The sequence below is a fragment of the Hemitrygon akajei genome, chromosome 5 (genome assembly GCF_048418815.1).
Source record: "Hemitrygon akajei chromosome 5, sHemAka1.3, whole genome shotgun sequence".
NCBI lineage: Eukaryota > Metazoa > Chordata > Chondrichthyes > Myliobatiformes > Dasyatidae > Hemitrygon > Hemitrygon akajei.
This window is the reverse complement of record NC_133128.1, coordinates 222,454-241,151: the sequence shown is the minus strand read 5'-3', so window position 1 is coordinate 241,151 and position 18,698 is coordinate 222,454. Positions and strand designations below refer to the sequence as shown.

The window sequence follows — 18,698 nt, the reverse complement described above, 5'->3', positions numbered from 1 at the left end:
GTATTCATTAAGTACCTCTGCTATTTCTTCCGGTTCCATACACACTTTCCCACTGTCACATTTGATAGGTCCTATTCTTTCATGTCTTATCCTCCTGCTCTTCACATACTTGTAGAATGCCTTGGGGTTTTCCTTAATCCTGCCCGCCAAGGCCTTCTCATGGCCCCTTCCGGCTCTCCTAATTTCCTTCTTAAGCTCCTTCCCGTTAGCCTTAAAATCTTCTAGATCTCTAACATTACCTAGCTCTCTGAACGTTTTGTAAGCTTTTCTTTTCTTCTTGACCAGATTTATTACAGCCTTTGTATACCACATTTCCTGCGCCCTACCATAACTTCCCTATCTCATTGGAATGTACTTATGCAGAACTTCACACAAATATTCCCTGAACGTTTACCACATTTCTTCCGTACTTTTCCTTGAGAACATCTGTTTCCAATTTAAACTTCTAATTTCCTGTCTGATAGCCTCATAATTCCCCTTACTCCAATTAAACGTTTTTCTAACTTGTCTGTTCCTATCTCTCTCCAATGCTATGGTAAAGGAGATAGAATTATGATCTCTATCTCCAAAATGCTCTCCCACTGAGAGATCTGACACCTCACCAGGTTCATTTCCCAATACCAAATCAAGTACAGCTTCTCCTCTTGTAGGCTTATCTACATATTGTGTCAAGAAACCTTCCTGAACACACCTAACAAACTCCACCCCAACTAAACCCCTTGCTCTAGGGAGATGCCAATCTATACTTGGGAAATTAAAATCTCCCATCACGACAACTCTGTTATTATTACACCTTTCCAGGATCTGTTTCCCTATCTGGTCCTCGATATCCATGTTACTATTGGGCAGCCTATAAAAAACACCCAGTAAAGTTATTGACCCCTTCCTGTTCCTAATCTCCACCCACAGGAACAGGAAGGGGTCAATAATGTCCATCCATGACTGTCGTTTCCATTTGGTAGTCTCTAATCTGATGGCATGAACATTGATTTTTCAAACCTCTAGTAATGCCTCACACCCCTTCACCATTTCCCATCCCCTTTTCCCTCTGTCTCCTTGCCTGCTCAATGCCTCCATATGGTGCTCCTCCCCCTTTTTTCTTTCTTCCATGACCTTCTGTCTCTTTCACCAATTAACTTCCAAGCTCTTTGCTTCATCCCTCCCCTCAAAGTTTCACCTATCACCTGATGTTTCTTTCTCCCCTTACTCCACTTTTCAAATCTACTCCAGCTATAGAACTGAAGTTGTGAATGAAGCAACAATAGAATTTGGCAAACCCTAAAAAGACAGACAAGAAAAGTCTGCAGATGTTGGAAATCCGAGCAAAACATACAAAATCCTGGAGGAAGTCAGCAGGCCAGGCAGCATCTTTGGGAAAAAGTACAGCTGATGTTTCAGAGCAATACCCTTCGGCAGGACTGGAGAAAAAAAGATGAGTAGATTTTAAAGGTGGGGGAGGGGAGAGAGAAGAAGCAGGATCTCCCAGTGGCCACCCATTTTAATTCCACTTCTCATTCCCATTCCAATATGTCAATCCATGGCCTCCTCTACTGTCACGATGTGGCCACACTCAGGTTGGAGGAACAACACCTTATATTCTGTTTGGGTAGCTTCCAACATGATGGCAAGAACAGAGATTTCTCAAATTTCTGCTAATGCCCCTCCCACCCTCTCCTTTACCAGTCCCCATTCCCTTTTCTCTCTCTCACCTTATCTCCTTGACTGCCCATCACCTCTCTCTGGTGCTCCTTCCTCTTTTTCTTTCCTCCATGGCCTCCTATCCCCACCTATCACACTCCTTCGTCTCCAGCCTTGTATCTCTTTCACCAATCAACTTCCCAGCTAATTACTTCATCCCTCCCCCTCACCTATCACCTTGTGTTTCTCTCAACGACATGACACTTTATTCCTCTTTCCAAACTTCCCCCATCTTCAGAGATGTTATGAAATATCTTCCGGATATATATCTTTCCCCAGGATATTGTCTCAGACCATGATCTGCAATTCATGTCTAAATTCTGGAAGCCTTTTTTACTCTCCTTGGGGCTACTGTTAGCCTTTCTTCTGGGTTCCATCCACAAACCAATGGGCAGATAGAGAGAGTGAACCAGGATATGGAAAAATCCCTAAGGTGTTTGGTTTCAGGAAATCCGACTACGTGGTGTGACCATCTTATATGGCCAGAGTTTGCATATAATAATCTTTTACACTCCAGCGGGGTGTCACTTTTTGAATATCAGTTCATACACAGTCTTCCTCCATTCCCTGAGTAAGAGTCTGAGGTGGGTGTCCCTGCAGCCAATAAGAGGCGTAGGTAGACATGTTCAAAAGCCAGATCAATTTTAATGGCCAACTCCCAATAGCAGCAGCGTCAGGCTAATCATCGTAAGCAACCAGGTCCTTCATTCTATTTTGGCCAGCAGGTTTGGCTTTTCACCTGAGACTTTCCCATGTGGGTGGAATCTTGGAAATTGGCTCCTAAATACATTGGTCCTTTTAAAGTTCCACAGAGAATCAATCCAGAATCATACTGCCTGCGATTACCATAACATTTTGGATTCTCAGTTAATTACAGACTATCAAAGCAGATTTCCAGATCACCTTGGGCCATCAGGTTCCAGGGTGCCAGCCATGGAAGTAGGGATCCTGTCATGAACTCTTCAGACCAGTGTGGGGCACTGTAGAGTGTCAGGCCTTAGCACTCCAACACCTGAACATCATTAATTTGTTTAAACTAGAACTTGTTAAGTGACTGGTTTAGTTGTTAAGTTTTCCTTGCGTTTTTCATGTAACTTGTTTTTTAATACAGGTTCCTCGTGAATCCAGTTTTTAGTTTGTTGAGGTTTGGTTTTAATATGCTTGGTAATATATGCACTATTTAAGTTTATCATGACTAGCATTCATCACTGAGTCTTGAATTTAGGTTCAGACTGAACTAACGGCCTGTGTACTTTATCCCTCTCAAGTAAGTCCACTGAGTTATTTGTTATTCCTCTCTTATGTTCTTCAAATAAATCCTCATCATTACTTTCTGCCTTTGAGTCTTGAATTTACTCCATGCCTGAAGATCTTGTTACAATTCTGTAGGCACTCCCCCCTCCTCCCCCCACATTGTAACAACAGGCACCAAAGAGCAGCTCAGGAAGCAGATTTTGAAAAGATGCAAAAATATCGGGGTGGTCGGCATGGATGGCTTCAAAGTCCCGAATAGTGTTTGGGACTTCCTTACTGCAAAAGGTTTAGATAGGGCAGAATTTGTTAGGGTTGTCCAGGAAGGAGCTTGAGAGGTGTGCAGTCAGAGTTTGGAGGCGAAAAGTAAAGGTGACTTCACCCAGGTCGAGCAGGGAGCTTTAAAAATCAGTGCTTTATAACACGAGTGAATCTGCAGATGCTAGAAATAAATAAAAACACAAAATGCTGGCAGAACTCAGCAGGCCAGACAGCATCTATGGGAGGAGGTAGTGACGACGTTTCGGGCTGAAACCCTTCATCAGGAGTGAAGTAACATGGGATGGTCGAGGGGGGATAAGAAGTGGGGGGAGGGATGAAGTAGAGAGCTGGAAAGTGTTAGGCTGGAGGAAAATGGGCTGGGGGAAGGTGGAGAATTATGGGAAATAAAAGAGAAAGAAAGGTAGGGCTGGGGGGAGATTATAGTGAGGGGGGAAAAGAGAGAGAAAGAGAACCAGACTAAAATTATAGATAGGGATGGGGTAGGGGGGGCAGGGGTATCAATGGAGTTGAATGTTCATGCTGGCAGGAAGGAGGCTACCTAGGCAGGAGATAAGGTATTGCTCCATCGACCTGCGTGTGGCCTCATCTTGATGGTAGAGGAGGTCATGGACAGACATATCGGAGTGAGAGCGGTCTGTGGAATTGAAGTGTGTAACCACAGGGAGACCCCGCCACTGCTGGAGGACTGAGTGCCGGTGTTCGGTGAAACGGTCTCCCAGTATGCGGTGGGTCTCCCCAATGTATAAATGGCCAAATTGGGAGCACCGGATACAGTATATCACCCCAGTTGACTCGCAGGTGAAGTGGTGCCTCACCTGAAAGGACTGTCTGGGGCTTAGGATGGTGGTGAGGGAAGAAGTGTGGGGGCAGGTGCAGCACTTCTTCCGTTTGCAGGGATGAGTGCCTGGAGGGATGGGGGGGATGAATGGACAAGGGAGTCACGTAGGGAGCGATCCCTGCAGAAAGCTAAGAGTGGGGGGGAGAGGAAGATGTGGCTTGTGGTGGGATCCCGTAGGAGGTGGCGGAAGTTACGGAGGATTATACGTTGGATCTGTAGGCTGGTAGGGTGATAGGTGAGGACCAGGGGGACTCTATCCCTGGTGGGCTGGCGGGGGGATGGGGTGAGGGCAGAGGTGCGTGAAATACAGGAGACGCGATAGAGGGCAGAGTTGATAGTGGATGAAGGGAAGCCCCTTTCTTTAAAAAAGGAAGACATCTCCTTTGTCCTAGAATGAAAGGCCTCATCCTGAGAGCAGATGTGGCAGAGGCAGACGAATCGAGAGAAAGGGATAGCATTTTTGCAGGAGACAGGGTGGGAGGAGGAATAGTCCAGGTAGCTGTGGGAGTCTGTAGGTTTGTAGTAGTAATCAGTGGATAGGCTGTCTCCAGAGATAGAAACAGTAAGATCTAGAAAGGGGAGGGAGGTGTCAGAAATAGACCAGGTGAATTTGAGGGCGGGGTGGAAGTTGGAGGTGAAGTTAATGAAGTTGACGAGCTCAGCATGCGTGCAGGAAGCAGCGCCGATGCAGTCGTCGATATAACGCAAGAAAAGAGGAGGACAGATACCGGTGTAGGCATGGAACATAGATTGCTCCACATGGCCGACAAAAAGGCAGGTGTAGCTAGGACCCATGCGGGTGCCCATGGCTACACCTTTAGTTTGGAGGAAGTGGGAGGAGCCAAAGGAGAAATTGTTAAGGGTGAGGACTACTTCCGCGAGGTGGAGAAGAGTGGTGGTAGAGGGTGACTGGCTGGGTCTGGAATCCAGGAAGAAATGGAGAGCTTGGAGACCTTCCCCCTGGTCCTCACCTATCACCCTACCAGCCTACAGATCCAACGTATAATCCTCCGTAACTTCCGCCACCTCCTACGGGATCTTACCACCAGCCACATCTCCCCCTCCCCTCCACTCTCGGCTTTCCGCAGGGATCGCTCTCTACGCGACTCCCTTGTCCATTCATCCCCCCCCATCCCTCCCCACCGACCTCCCTCCGGGCACTCATCCCTGCAAACGGAAGAAGTGCTACACCTGCCCCCACACTTCTTCCCTCACCACTATCCTAGGCCCCAGACAGTCCTTTCAGGTGAGGCACCACTTCACCTGCGAGTCAACTGGGGTGATATACTGTATCCAGTGCTCCCAATTTGGCCATTTATACATTGGGGAGACCGTTTCGCTGAACACCGGCGCTCAGTCCTCCAGCAGTGGCGGGATCTCCCTGTGGTCACACACTTCAATTCCACAGACCGCTCCCACTCCGATATGTCTGTCCATGGCCTCCTCTACCATCAAGATGAGGCCACACTCAGGTCGATGGAGCAATACCTTATCTCCCGACTAAGTAGCCTCCTACCTGCCGGCATGAACATTCAACTCACAGACCTCCGTTGATATCCCTGGCACCCCCCCCTTACCCCATCCCTATCTATAATTTTAGTCTGGTTCTCTTTCTCTCTCTTTTCCCCCCCTCACTATAATCTCCCCCCAGCCCTATCTTTCTTTCTGTTTTATTTCCCATAATTCTCCACCTTCCCCCTAGTCCATTTCCCTCCAGCCTATCACTTCCCAGCTCTCTACTTCATCCCTCCCCCCACTTCTTAACCCCCCCCCCTCCCCCCCGACCATCCCATGTTACTTCACTCCTGATGAAAGGTTTCGGCCCAAAACGTCGTCACTTCCTGCTTTCTGGCCTGCTGTGTTCTGCCAGCATTTTGTGTTTTTATTTAGTGCTTTGTAACCATGTTTTCAGAGTTTAAGTAGTGGGCAAAGTCAAATAAAGTAAGGCAGTGACCATTGTTGGAGCAGGACAGTGTAAAGAGTGCAGAGACTTTTGGCTTTGGCTCAAGAGGCTTGGGTGTTAACAGACGTGGGCGAGTCTGGTAAGCTTTTTCTTGTTCACACTTTATCTATAAGTGTATCATCTGGGCAATGAGAATGGCTGTGTTTTGTTCTGTGTGTAAGATGTGGGAATCCTGGGTCAGCACTAGCTGACACATTATACTTGTTATTGAAGGAAATGGCCATAGGGGTCATCTGTACCAGCTACCACTTTCCTTCTCCTGACAGTCACCCATTCACCTGCCTCCTGTAACCAAGGAGTGATTACTTTGCCGGTACAGATGACCCCTATGGCCATTTCCTTCAATAACAAGAATAATGTATTGGATACTGTTGGGTGGGGGTGGAGAATGACCTACCGGAGGAGGGGGCCATAGTGGCCAGGTCTCTGGCTGTGGCTCAGAAGGAAGGGGCAGAGGAGGAATGCAGTGGTGATGAGAGATTCCATAGCTAGAGGAGTAGATGAAAGTCTTTGGATGCAATAGAGAGATGCAGATGGTATGCTGCCTCCAGGGAGTTTGTGTTGGAGATGTCTCAGATCGAGTCCATAACATTCTAAAGGGGGAGAGTGAGCAGGCATAAGTCTTGGCTGATTTGGTACCAATGACATTGGAAGGAAAAGAGAGGGGGTCCTAATGACAGAATTAGAGGGCTAGGGAAAAGCTGAAAAGCAGTATCTCCAGGGTAACTACCTCTTGATTGTTGCTTGTAGCACATGCCAGTGAGGGCAAGAATAGGATGATTTGGCAGATGAATGCATGGCTGAGGAACTGGTTCAGGGGGGCAGGGTTACAGATTTATGGATCATTGGGATCTCTTCTGGGGAAGGTATGACCTGTACCAAAAGGAACGTATTACACCTGAGCCCGAGGGGGATCAATATCCTTGTAGGTAGATTTGTTAGAGCTGATGGGGAGGGTTTAAACTAATTAGGCAGGAGGATGAGAACTGGAGTGATAGGGCTGTGGATAAGAATGGTGCTTTACCAGTAGAGGTAGTGTATTTTGAGACTGTCAGAAAGGACAGGCAGCTGATAGGGCAAAATCGTAGTCAGTGGGATAGGTTGCAGTGTAAAAGGCTGACAAAATAGAAAAGGGTGACAAATACAGGACTGAAGGACGCAGTATATGAAGTAAGGTAGATGATCTTGTGGTGCAGTTAGAGATTGGCAGGTATGACTTTGTGGGTACCAGAGTCATGGCTGAAGGACAATTGTAGTTGAAAGCTTAACATCCAAGGATACAACTGTATCAAGTGGACAGGCAGGTTGTCAGAGGAAAAGGAGTGGCTCTGCTGGTAAAAAATGAAATAAAATCTTTAGAAAGAGGTGATACAGGATCGGAAAATGTGGAATCCTTGTGGGTAGATCTTTATCAAGATGGCGGCGCAATGCAGCAGTTTGCAGCAGCCACTCCGGAGCTGATATCTGTATTTGTTAAGCAGGGTACCATGCTCAATCCTAATCTGATGAAAAACGGACGTGGGAACACGGAGGAACATCTGGAAATCTCCAGGAAGCCCTCTTCGTTTCTGCTGCTGCTGTGAGGTCCGGGTCTCTGCTGAGAAGAACAGACCCCCAGTCCTCGGAGTCGTGTTGCCGGTGGCCGTTGGTGGGGGCGTCTTAATACACTCAGCAGAGGATGGTGCTCGGAGAAGCTGTGCTGGAGGGGATGGTCGGAGGCTCGGAGGTTCGACGGACCTGGAGTCCGCTGCGGTCGGGGCGCTTTCATTGTGTGCTGTGTTTGCGAGGCTGGGTTCGACTGAGCTTTCATTGTATGCTGCATCTGCGAGGCTGAGTCCAGTGCCGTAGAAGTCCATAGTGGGGGTATTCCCTTCTGCCGCCTACGTGGAATGATGAATCTATCGGGACCCTGAGGACTTGTGGAAACTGTGTGGTGGTTTCTTTCGAACTTATAGTCTTTTAACATCTCTGGACTATTTTTACCATGCTCATGGTCTGTTTATTTATCAATAATGTTATTGTTTGCATTGTTGTAACTATATGGTTTTGTGCAGGTCTTGTAGCTTTAGTTTTTGGTCTTGTTTTGTCTGGTGGATTTGGAGCTCCTTTCTGGGGAACACACTAAGACGGTAGTGCGATATTAATACGCAGCAGCCTCTCCAGACTCTGGATTGGGGATTGCCAAACGTTATGTGAATTTTCTGGTGTAGTCTGTTTTGTCATGTGCTTTTGTGATATCATTCTGGAGGAACGTTGTCTCATTTTTAAACTGCATTGCATTTGTGGTTTCTAAATGACAATAAACTGAATCTGAATCTGAATCTGAAGAAGCTGCAAAGGTAAGACTCTGATGGGAGCAGGATGTGGTCTACAAATTACAGCAGGAGATAGAAAAGGTATGTCAAAGAACAATGTTATATTATTCATGGGGGGTTTTAATATGCTGTTAGATTGGGAGAATTGGTGGAGTGCCTCTGAGATGGCTTTTTGAAGCAGCTTGTTGTTGAGCCCACTAGGAGATCAGCAATTCTGCATTGGTTGTTGTGTAATGAACTGGATATAATTAGGGACCTTAATGTTCTGAAACCCTGAGGAAAAAGTGTTCATAATACAATAGAATTCACCCAGCAATTTGAGAGGGAGAAGCCAAAGTCAGATATATCGGTATTACAGAGGCATAGAGAGGATCTGGCCAAAGATGGTTGGAAGGGAACTCTAGCAGGAATGATGACAGAGCAGTAATAGCTGGAGTTTCTGGGAGCAATTTGGAAGATGCAGGATGGATGCATCCCAAAGAAGAGAAAGTATCCTAAAAGTAAAATGACACAGCTGTGACAGACAAGGAAAGTCAAAGCCACCATAAAAGCAAAAGAGAAAGCATATAATAAAAGCAAAAATTGTAGGAAGTTAAGAGGATTGTTAAAGTTTTAAAAGCCAACAGAAGCCGACTTAGAAAAAATAGGGCTGAGGAAATGAAATGTGAAGCTAAGCTAGCCAATAATATCAAAAATGATAATGAGGTTTTTCAGATGTATAAAGAGTAAAAGAGAGGTGAGAGTAGCATTAGACCACTGAAAATGGCACAGGACAGATAGGATCGGGGGCAAGGAAATGGCAGACAAACTGAATAAAAGTTTTGCATCAGTCCTCACAATGGAAGACACTGGTAGTATGCCAGATTTTTGAGTGTGTCAGGGGGTAGAAGTGAGTGCAGTTGCTATTACTAGGGAGATAGTGCTTGGAGAACTTGGGAACCTTGACTAAGAAAGGATGTCCTGACATTGCAGAGGGTTCAAAGGATTTTCATGAAAATTATTCTGGAAACGGAAGGGTTACCATATGAGTAGTGATTGATCATTCCAGCGGCCCAATCAGCAGCGGGAGCAGTTCACAGCGAGGAGGTTACTCGCAGGTCAGCGGCGCTCATTTAAAAGGACAGCTTTGCGGGTGATCAATGTCATTCCTGTGGCTCAATCAGTGGCAGGAGCAATGCAGAGAAGTATAAATAAAACTACAGAAGGGGCAAATGGAGCAGCCATTGTTGGGAGTGGGCCAGTGGTGAGAGTGGGAGTGTCAGGCTTTGGCTCAAAGGAGGCTTTGGCTCGGAAGAGGCATTGCCTCTGAGTAAGTTTCAGTAAAGTTTCCCTTTTTTTCTTACTGTGTCAGGGGTACTTAGTGGGGTTTAAATGGCTGCTGTATGTTCTTCATGCCAATTATTTGATTCCTGGAAGACCCAGTTTCTCAGGGAACTACATCTTTGTAAAGTACCTCTGGCTGCAGCTCCTTGAAGACCACGTTAGGGATTTGGAGCAGCAGCTGGATGACCTTCGGCTTGTACAGGAGAGTGAGTGAGGAAGTAGTCACCCCAAAGTTGCAGGAGGTGGGTAGCTGGGTGACTGTCAGGAGAAGGAATGGGAAGGTGAATTGGCAGTAAGTGCAGAACATCTCTGTGACCATTTCCCTTAATAATAAGTATACCATTCTGGATACTGTTGTGGCGGTTGACCTCCCAGGGTAATGCCATGGAAGCCAGGTTACTGGCACTGAGCACAGGTCAGTGGTGCAGAAGGAAAAGAGAGAGAAGAGAGGAATGGTAGTGCTGTGTGTAGTCAGAGGACCAGGTAAGAGATTCTGTGGACATGGAAGGGACACCCTACCTCCCAGGTGCCAGGGTCAGAGACATCTCAGATCGTGTCCATAGCATTTTGGAGGAGGAAGAAGAGCAGCCAGATGTCTTGGTACATATTGGTACCAATGATGTAGGAAGGAAAAGCAAATCAGGTTGGTAATGTATCTCAAGAGATGGCTTTTTAGACCAGTTTGTCGGTTAGCTTATTAAGGAACAGCTATACTGGATTGGGTGTTATGTAATGAACCGGATACAATGAGGGAGCTTAATGTAAAGGAACCCTTATGAGACAGTAATCATAATATGACTGAGTTCAGCTTGAAATTTGATAGGGCAAAAGTAAAGTCTGATGGAACGGTATTTCAGTGAAGTAAAGGAAATTACAGTGGTATGAGAGAGGAGTTGGCCAAAGTAAATTGGAAGGAGATGGTGGCAGGAATGATTGATTTTCCTTGGTAAAATTGAAGGTACAGGATAGATGTATTCCAAAAATGAAATACTCAAATGGCAAATTAGTACAACCGTGGATAACAAGAGAAGTCAAAGCTAATGTAAAAACAAGAGAGGGCAATCAACAAAGCAAAAATTAGCAGGAAGGTAAGAGGACTGGGAAGCTTTTAAAAGCAGCTAAACGAATCATTAGGAGGGAAAAAGATGAAATATGAAAGCAAGCTAGCAAACTATATCAAGGTGGATAGAAAAAGCTTTTCAAGTGTGTAAAAAATAAATAAATAAAATAAAATAAAAGAGATGAGAGTGGATATAGGACCACTAGAAAATGAGGCTGGAGAAATAATAATGGGGGACGAGGACATAGCAGAAGAGCTAAGTGAGTATTTTGCGTTATTCTGTGGAAGACACTAGCAGTGTAAAGGGTGTTGATGGGTGTGTGGGAAGGGAAGTGAGTGTAGTTCCTATCACAAGGGAGAAGGTGCTCAAAAAGCTGAAAGACCTAAAGGTACATAAGTCACCTGGACCAGATGAACTGCACCCTAGGGTTCTGAAAGAGGTAGCGGTAGAGATTGTGGAGGCATTAGTAATGATCTTTCAAAAATCATTGGACTCTGGCATGTTGCCAGAGGATTGGAAAATTGCAAATGTCACTCCACTCTTTAAGAAAGGAGGAAGGCAGCAGAAAGGAAATTATAGACCAGCTATTCTGACCTCAGTGGTTGGGAAGATGTTAAAGTTAATTGTTAAGGATGAGGTGATAGAGTACTTAGTGAGACAGGACAAGATAGTACAAAGTTAGCATGGTTTCCTTCAGGGAAAATCCTGCCTGATGAATCAGTAGTTGTAGATGGGTCACATTTTATATGGAGGCCGGTGACCAGTGGAGTGCCTCAGGGATCTGTTCTGGGACCCTTACTCTTCGTGATTTTTATAAATGACCTGGATGAGGAAGTGGAGGGATGGGTTAGTAAATTTGCTGATGACACAAAGGTTGCAGGTGTTGTGGATAGTGTGGAGGGCTGTCAGAGGTTACAGTGGGACATTTATAGGATGCAAAACTAGGCTGAAAACTGGGCGATGGAGTTCAGCCCAGGGAAGTGTGAGGTGGTTCATTTTGGTAGGTCAAATAGGATGGCAGAATATAGTATTAATGGTAAGACTCTTGGCAGTGTGGAGGATCAGAGGGTTCTTGTGGTCCGAGTCCATAGGACACTCAAAGCTGCTGCACAGGTTGACTCAGTGATTAAGAAGGACTTCATCAATTGTGGGATTGAGTTTAGGAGCTGAGAGGTAATGTTACAGTTATATAGGACCCTGGTTAGACTCCACTTGGAGTACCATGCTCAGTTCTGGTTGCCTCACTACAGGAAGGACGTGGAAACCATAGAAAGGGTGCACAGGAAATTTACAAGGATGTTACCTGGTTTGGAGAGCATGCCTTACGAGAATAGGTTGAGTGAACTCGGTCTTTTCTCCTTGGAGCGACGGAGGATGACAGGTAGCCTGATAGAGGTGTATAAGATGATGAGAGGCATTGATCGTGTGGATAGTCAGAGGCTTTTTCCCAGGGCTGAAATGGCTAACACAAAAGGGCACAGTTTTAAGGTGCTTGGAAGTTGGTAAAGAGATGTCAGGGGTAAGTATTTTTTATGCAACGAGCGTGAATGCGTGGAATGGACTGCCCGCAACAGTGAAGGTAGATACAATAGGGTCATTTAAGAGACTCCTGGATAGGTATATGGAGCTTAGAAAAATAAAGGGCTATAGGTAACCCTAGATAAATTCTAAGGTAAGGACATGTTCGGCACAGCTTTGTGGTCCGAAGGGCCTGTATTGTGCTGTAGGCTTTCTATGTTTCTATGTTTCTTTGAGGAGATTACAAGTAGGATAGATAAAGGGGATGCAGTGGATGTTGTACATTTGGACTTTCAGAAGGCCTTTGACAAGGTGCCACACATGAGGCTACTTACCAAGTTAAGAGTCCATGGTATTACAGGACATCTACTAGTATGGTTAGAGCATTGGCTGATTGGTAGGAGGCAGCAAGTGAAATAAAAGGATCTTTTTCTGGTTGGCTACCTGTGACTCGTGGTGTTCCACAGGGTCTGACAAATGCAATATTAGCATTCATTTCAGGAGGTCTAGAATATAAGAGCAGGGATGTGATGCTGTGACTTTATGAGACAATGGCAGGGCCTCACTGGGTATTGTGAACAGTTTTGGGTTCCTTATCTTAGAAAAAATGTGCTGGCATTGGAGAGAGTTCAGCCGAGGTTCACTAGGATTCCAGGAATGAAACAGTTATACGAGGATTATCTGATAGCTCTGGGTCTGTACTGGCTGAATTCAGAAGGATGAGGGGGGAATCTCATTGAAACCTTTTGAATGTTAAAAGGCCTAGATAGAGTAAATGTGAAAAGGATTCTTTCTGTGGCGGGGAGTCTAGGACAAAAGGGTCCAACCTCAGGATGGAGGGGCGACCATTTAAAACAGCGATGCGGAAATACAAACGTTTGTATTTCTTCACCCAGAGGGTGTTGAATTTCTGGAATTTGTTACCATAGGCTGTTGTGGAGGCCAGGTTGTTGGTGTATTTAAGATGGAGATTGATAGGTTCTTGATTGGCTGGGGAGGGGGCTGACAAAGGGGATAAAAGGATTAGCAATGATCAAATGGTGGAGCAGACTCGAGGGGCCAAATGGCCCAATTCTTCTCCTATGTTTTATGGTCTTATGGCCTTTTGAAGGCTTTTGACCTGTACTCACTGGAATTGAGAGGAATGCAGGGCGATCTTGTTGAAACCCATTGAACGTCGAAATGCCTAGATAGAGCGGATGTGAAGAGGATGTTTTGTGTAGTGGGGTTGTCTAGGATCAGAAGGCACAGCCTCAAAATAAAGGACGTCCATTTAGAACAGAGGTGAGGAGGAATTTCTTTAGCCAGATGGTGATGAATCTGTGAATTTCATTGCCACAGACATCTGTGGAGGCCAGGACACTCTGCTTTTGAAGTGGAGGTTGAAAGGTTCTTGATTAGTCAATGTGTGAAAGGTTATGGGGAGAAGGCAGGAGAATGGGGTTGAGAGGTAAATGGATCAGCCATGATGAAAAGGCAGAGCAGACTCGATGGACTGAATGGCCAGATTCTGCTCCTCATTCTTATGGTCTTCTGACGCAATATGTAGTCAGGCTGACTAGAAGTGAGGCCATACCAGATGTGGTATTAGGCAATGAAACTGGTCTGGTGACAGATCTCTCAATAGGTGAACTTCTTAGGAGACAGTGACCACAACTTCCTGGGGTCTTCTCTGGGGAAGGTATGACCTGTATGAAAAGGATGGGTTACACCTGAACCCACAGGGGACCAATATCCTTGCGGGCAGGTTGGCTAGAGTTGTTCAGATGGGTTTAAACTAATTTGGCAGGGGGATGGGAACTGGAGTGATATTGTTGAAGATGAGGTAGTTGGTTTACAAACAGAGGCAATGCGTATTGAGGCTCCTAGCAAGGAGAGGCTGATGATGGGCAGAATTGCAGTCAACTGAATGAAATGGCAATGTAAAAGGCGGACAAAATCAAAAATGGTAAATAGAGAACTTAAGGTGCTATATTTAAATGCGTGCAGAGTACAGAATAAGGTAGATGAACTGGTAGCACAGTTACAGAATGGCATGTATGATGTTAAATCATGGCTGAAAGATTATTATAGCTGGGAGCTTCAAGTCCAGGGATACGCACTGCATTGAAAGGACGGGCAGGAAGGCAGGAGGGTGGTGTTGCTCTGTTGGTAAAAAATGAAATCAAAGTATAAGAAAGAGGTGACAAAGGGTTGGAAGGTGTTGAATTGTGAAAAAGACCCAAGGAAATGCAAGGGTAAAACGACTGATGGGTCCCTGATCTGATATGATCATAATATGATAGAAATTCACCCTGCAATATGAGAAGGAGGAGCTAAAGTCAGATGTATCAGAATTACAATGGAGTAAAGGATGTTACAGAGGCATGAAAGAGGAGATGGCCAGAATTGATTGGAAAAAAATACCGGAAGGATGACAGCAAAGCAGCAATGGCTGGAATTTCTGAATGTAATTCGGAAGGCACAGGATATACACATTCTAAAGGCAAGATGACACAACCATGGCAAACAAGGGAAGTCAAAGCCAACATAAAAGCCAAAGAGAAGGTATATAATAGAGCAAAAATTAGTGGGAATTTAGAGGATTGGGAAGCTTTTAAAAGCCAATGGAAGGCAACTAAAAAGTCATTAATAAGGTAAAGATGGAATATGCTAGCCAATAATATTAAAGAGGATACCAGAAGTTTCTTCAGATACATAAAGTGTAAAAGAGAGGTGAAAGTAGATATTGGATTACTGGAAAACAATGCTGGAGAGGTAGTAATGGAGGACAATGAAATGGCAGATGAACTGAATAAGTATTCTTCACTGTGGAAGATGCCAGCAATTTGGTGGAAGTTCCAGGTGTCAGGGGTCATGAAGAATGTGAAGTTACCGTTACTAGGGAGAAGGTTCATGTGAAACTAAAAGGTTTGAAGGTAGGTAAGTCACCTAGTTCAGGTGCTTTATACCCCAGAGTTGTAAAAGAGGTGGCTGAAAAGGCATTAGTAATGATCTTTCAAGAATCACTAGATTCTGGAATAGTTCTGGAAGAATGGGAAATTGCAAATGTTACTCTACTCTTCAAGAAGGGAGAGAGGCAGAAGAAAGGAAATTATAGGCCAGTTAGTCTAACCTCAATTGCTGGGAAGATGTTGGAGTTGATTGTTAAGGACGTGGTTTCAGGGCACTTGGATCCACATACTAAATGGGTCATAGTTAGCATAGTTTCCTCAAGGAAAACTATGAGGACAAATAGTTGGAATTATTTGAAAAAATAACAAGAAGGATAGAGAAAGGAGAATTGGTTGATGTTGTGTACTTGGATTTTCAGAAGGCTTTAACAAGGTGCCACACATGAGGCTGCTTAACAAGCTACAAACCCATGGTATTACAGGAAAGATTCTAGTATGGATAAAGCAGTGACCGACTGACAGGAGGCAGAAAGAGAATAAAGGGAGTCTTTTCTGGCTGGCTGTCATTGACTAGTGATGTTCTACAGGGGTCTCTGTTGGTGACCAATTCTTTTTTGCATTATATGTCAATGATTTGATGCTGGAATTGATAGCTTTGTTGCAAAGTTTGCAGATGATATGAAGCTAAATGGAGAGACAGGAGGTTTTAAGGAAGTAGACAGCCTACAGAAGGGCTTAGACAGATTAGGAGAATGGGCAATGCAGTGGCAGATGGAATACACAGTCATGAAGGATATGATCGTACACTTTGCTAAAAGAAATGGAAGGGATTACTATTTTCTAAATGGAGAGAAAATTCAAAAACCTGAGGCACAAAGGGACTTGAGAGTCCTTATGCAGCATTCCCTAAAGGTTAATTTGCAGGTTGGATCAGTGGTGAGGAAGGCAAATGCAATATAGCATTCATTTCAAGAGGAGTGGAATATAAAAGCAAGGATCTAATGTTGAGACTTTATAAAGCATTATTGAGGCCACATTTGCAGTTGTGAGCAGTTTTGGGCCCCATATTTTAGAAAGATTGTGCTGAAACTGGAGAGGGATCAAAGGTTGTTCATGAAAATGATTCCAGGATTAAACAGCTTGTCATATGAAGAGTGTTTTATGGCTCTGGGCCTGTATTCAAGGAAATTCAGAAGAATGAGGGGTAATCTAAATGAAACCTATCAAATGGTGAAAGGCCTTGATAGAGTGGGTGTGGAAATTGGTGGTGATGTAGATAGTGTAGAAAGTTGTTATAGTTACAACAGGACCTTGATAGGATGCAGAGTTGGGCTCAGAAGTGGTAGATGATATTCATTCCCAAAAAGATTCACTTTGAAAGGTTGAACTTGAAGGCAGAGTACTGGATTAATGGCAGATTTGTTAGCAGTGTGGAAGAACAGAAGGATTTTGGGGTTCACGTCTATGGATCCCACAAAGTTGCCACAAATGTTCATAAGGTGATTAAGAAGGTTATTGTGTGTAGGCCTTCATTTTTTGGGGACTGAATTCAAGAGCAGCAAGGTAATGTTGCAGCCGTATAAAACTCTGGTTCATCCACATGGGGTACTGTGTTCAGTTCTAGACACCTCATTATAAGAGGGATGTGGAAGCTTTAGAGAGGGTGCAAAGGAGACTTATGAGGATGCTCCCTGGATTAAAGTGTATATCTGATGAGGAAAAGTTGAGCAAGCTAGGCTTTTCTCTTTGGAATAGAGGATGAGAGATGACTTGATAGTGTATAAGAGGCATAGATCAAGTGGACAGCAAGCGTTTTTTTCCCTCAGGTAGACTGGCTAATAAGAGGACATAATTTTAAGGTGATTGAAGATGATGTCGGAGGTAAGTTTTTCCACAGAGTGGTGGGTGTGTGGAATATTCTGCCTGGGGTTGTGGTAGAGCCAGATATATTAGGAACATTTAAAAGACTTAGACACATAGATGATGGAAAAATAGGTTATGTGGGAGGGAAGGGTTAGAGTGATCTGGAAATGGGTTAGAAGTCTGGCACAACATCATGGACTGAATGGTCTGTACTGTGCTGTAATGTTCTATTTTCTACAACAGCTTACCTGATAACTGCGCACCAGGCAAGGTGATGACCCTGTATGGAGTGCTGGAATTAAGAGATGAAAAGAGATTGGTTAATATGGGAGAGAAGCTGAGATACATTAATGCTGGTTACTGGAAATTGTAAGTAGCGTCTTAACATTTTGAGTATACATTAAAGATTTTATTGTTCAGTTAATGACTAGCTACTAAGACCATAAAACCATAGGACATAGGAGCAGAATTAGGCCATTCAGCCCATCGAGTCTGCACTTCCATTCCATCATGGCTGATCCTGGATCCCACTCAACCCCTTATACCTGCCTTCTCGTTGTATCCTTTGATGGCCTGACTGATTAGGAAACAATTAACTTCTGCCTTAAATGCGCACATGGAATTATCCTCCACCGCAGTCTGTGGCAGAGCATTCCACAGATTCACTATCCTCTTGCTAAAAGTATTCCTCCTTACCTCTGTTCTAAAAGGTCACCCCTCTATTTTGAGGCTAGGCCCTATCGTTCTGTATACCGTCACTAAAGGAAACATCCTCTCCACATCACCCTATCAAGTCCTTTCAATATTCAGTAGCTTTCAATAAGATCCTCACGCATTCTTCGAAATTCCATTGAGTACAGACCCAAAGCTGCCAAACACTCCACATATGTTAACCCCTTCATTCCCAGAATCATCCTCGTGAACCTCCTCTGGACTCTCTCCAATGACAACTTATCTTTTCTCAGATACGGGGCCCAAATCTATTGACAATACTCCAGGTGTGGCCTGACTAGAGTTTTATAAAGCCTCAGCATTATTTCTTTGCTTATACAGTCTATTCCCCTTGAAATAAATTCCAACATTGCATTTGCTTTCTTTACCACAAACTCAACCTGTGAATTAACATTCTGGGTGTCTTGCACAAGGACTCCTAAGTCCCTCTTTACCTCAAATGTTTGAACCTTCTTCTCATTTAGATAATAGTCTGCACTATTATTCCTTTTACCAAAATGCATTATTATACATTTTCCAACACTGTATTCCATCGGACACTTTTTTGCCCATTATTCCAATTTGTTTAAGACCTGCAGCAATCACATTGCTTCCTCAGCACTACCTACACCTCCACCTATCTTTGTATCATCTGCAAACTTTGCCACAAAGCCATCAATTCCATCATAAATCATTGATAAACAATGTGCAAGGTAGTGGTCCCAATATTGACCCCCGAGGAACACCACAAATGACTGGCAGCCAATCAGAAAAGGCCCCCTTTATTCCCACTCGCTGCCTCCTGCCTGTCAGCCATTCCTCTATCCATGTCAACATCTCTTGTAATACCAAACAACAACACACACAAAATGCTGGTGGAACACAGCAGGCCAGGAAGCACCGATAGGGAGAAGCGCTGTCGACGTTTCGGGCCGAGACCCTTCATCAGGACTAACTGAAAGGAAAGATAGTAAGAGATTT

At 44.5% G+C, this 18,698-nt stretch overlaps 1 protein-coding gene across 13 annotated transcripts in view; it reads right to left on the bottom strand.

Annotated features, from left to right (window-relative positions):
• Positions 1 to 18,698, bottom strand: part of pde9aa (phosphodiesterase 9aa) — a 304,953-nt gene that overhangs the window by 170,900 nt on the left and 115,355 nt on the right. For all 13 annotated transcript variants that reach the window (XR_012098852.1, XR_012098853.1, XR_012098854.1 and 10 more), the window contains one exon: positions 17,255 to 17,298. Coding sequence is in view for 9 of the 13 variants with exons in the window: in XM_073044718.1 (XP_072900819.1) it covers positions 17,255 to 17,298 (44 nt within the window). In the remaining 4 variants the exon portion in view is untranslated. The remainder of the gene's footprint in view (positions 1 to 17,254; positions 17,299 to 18,698) is intronic.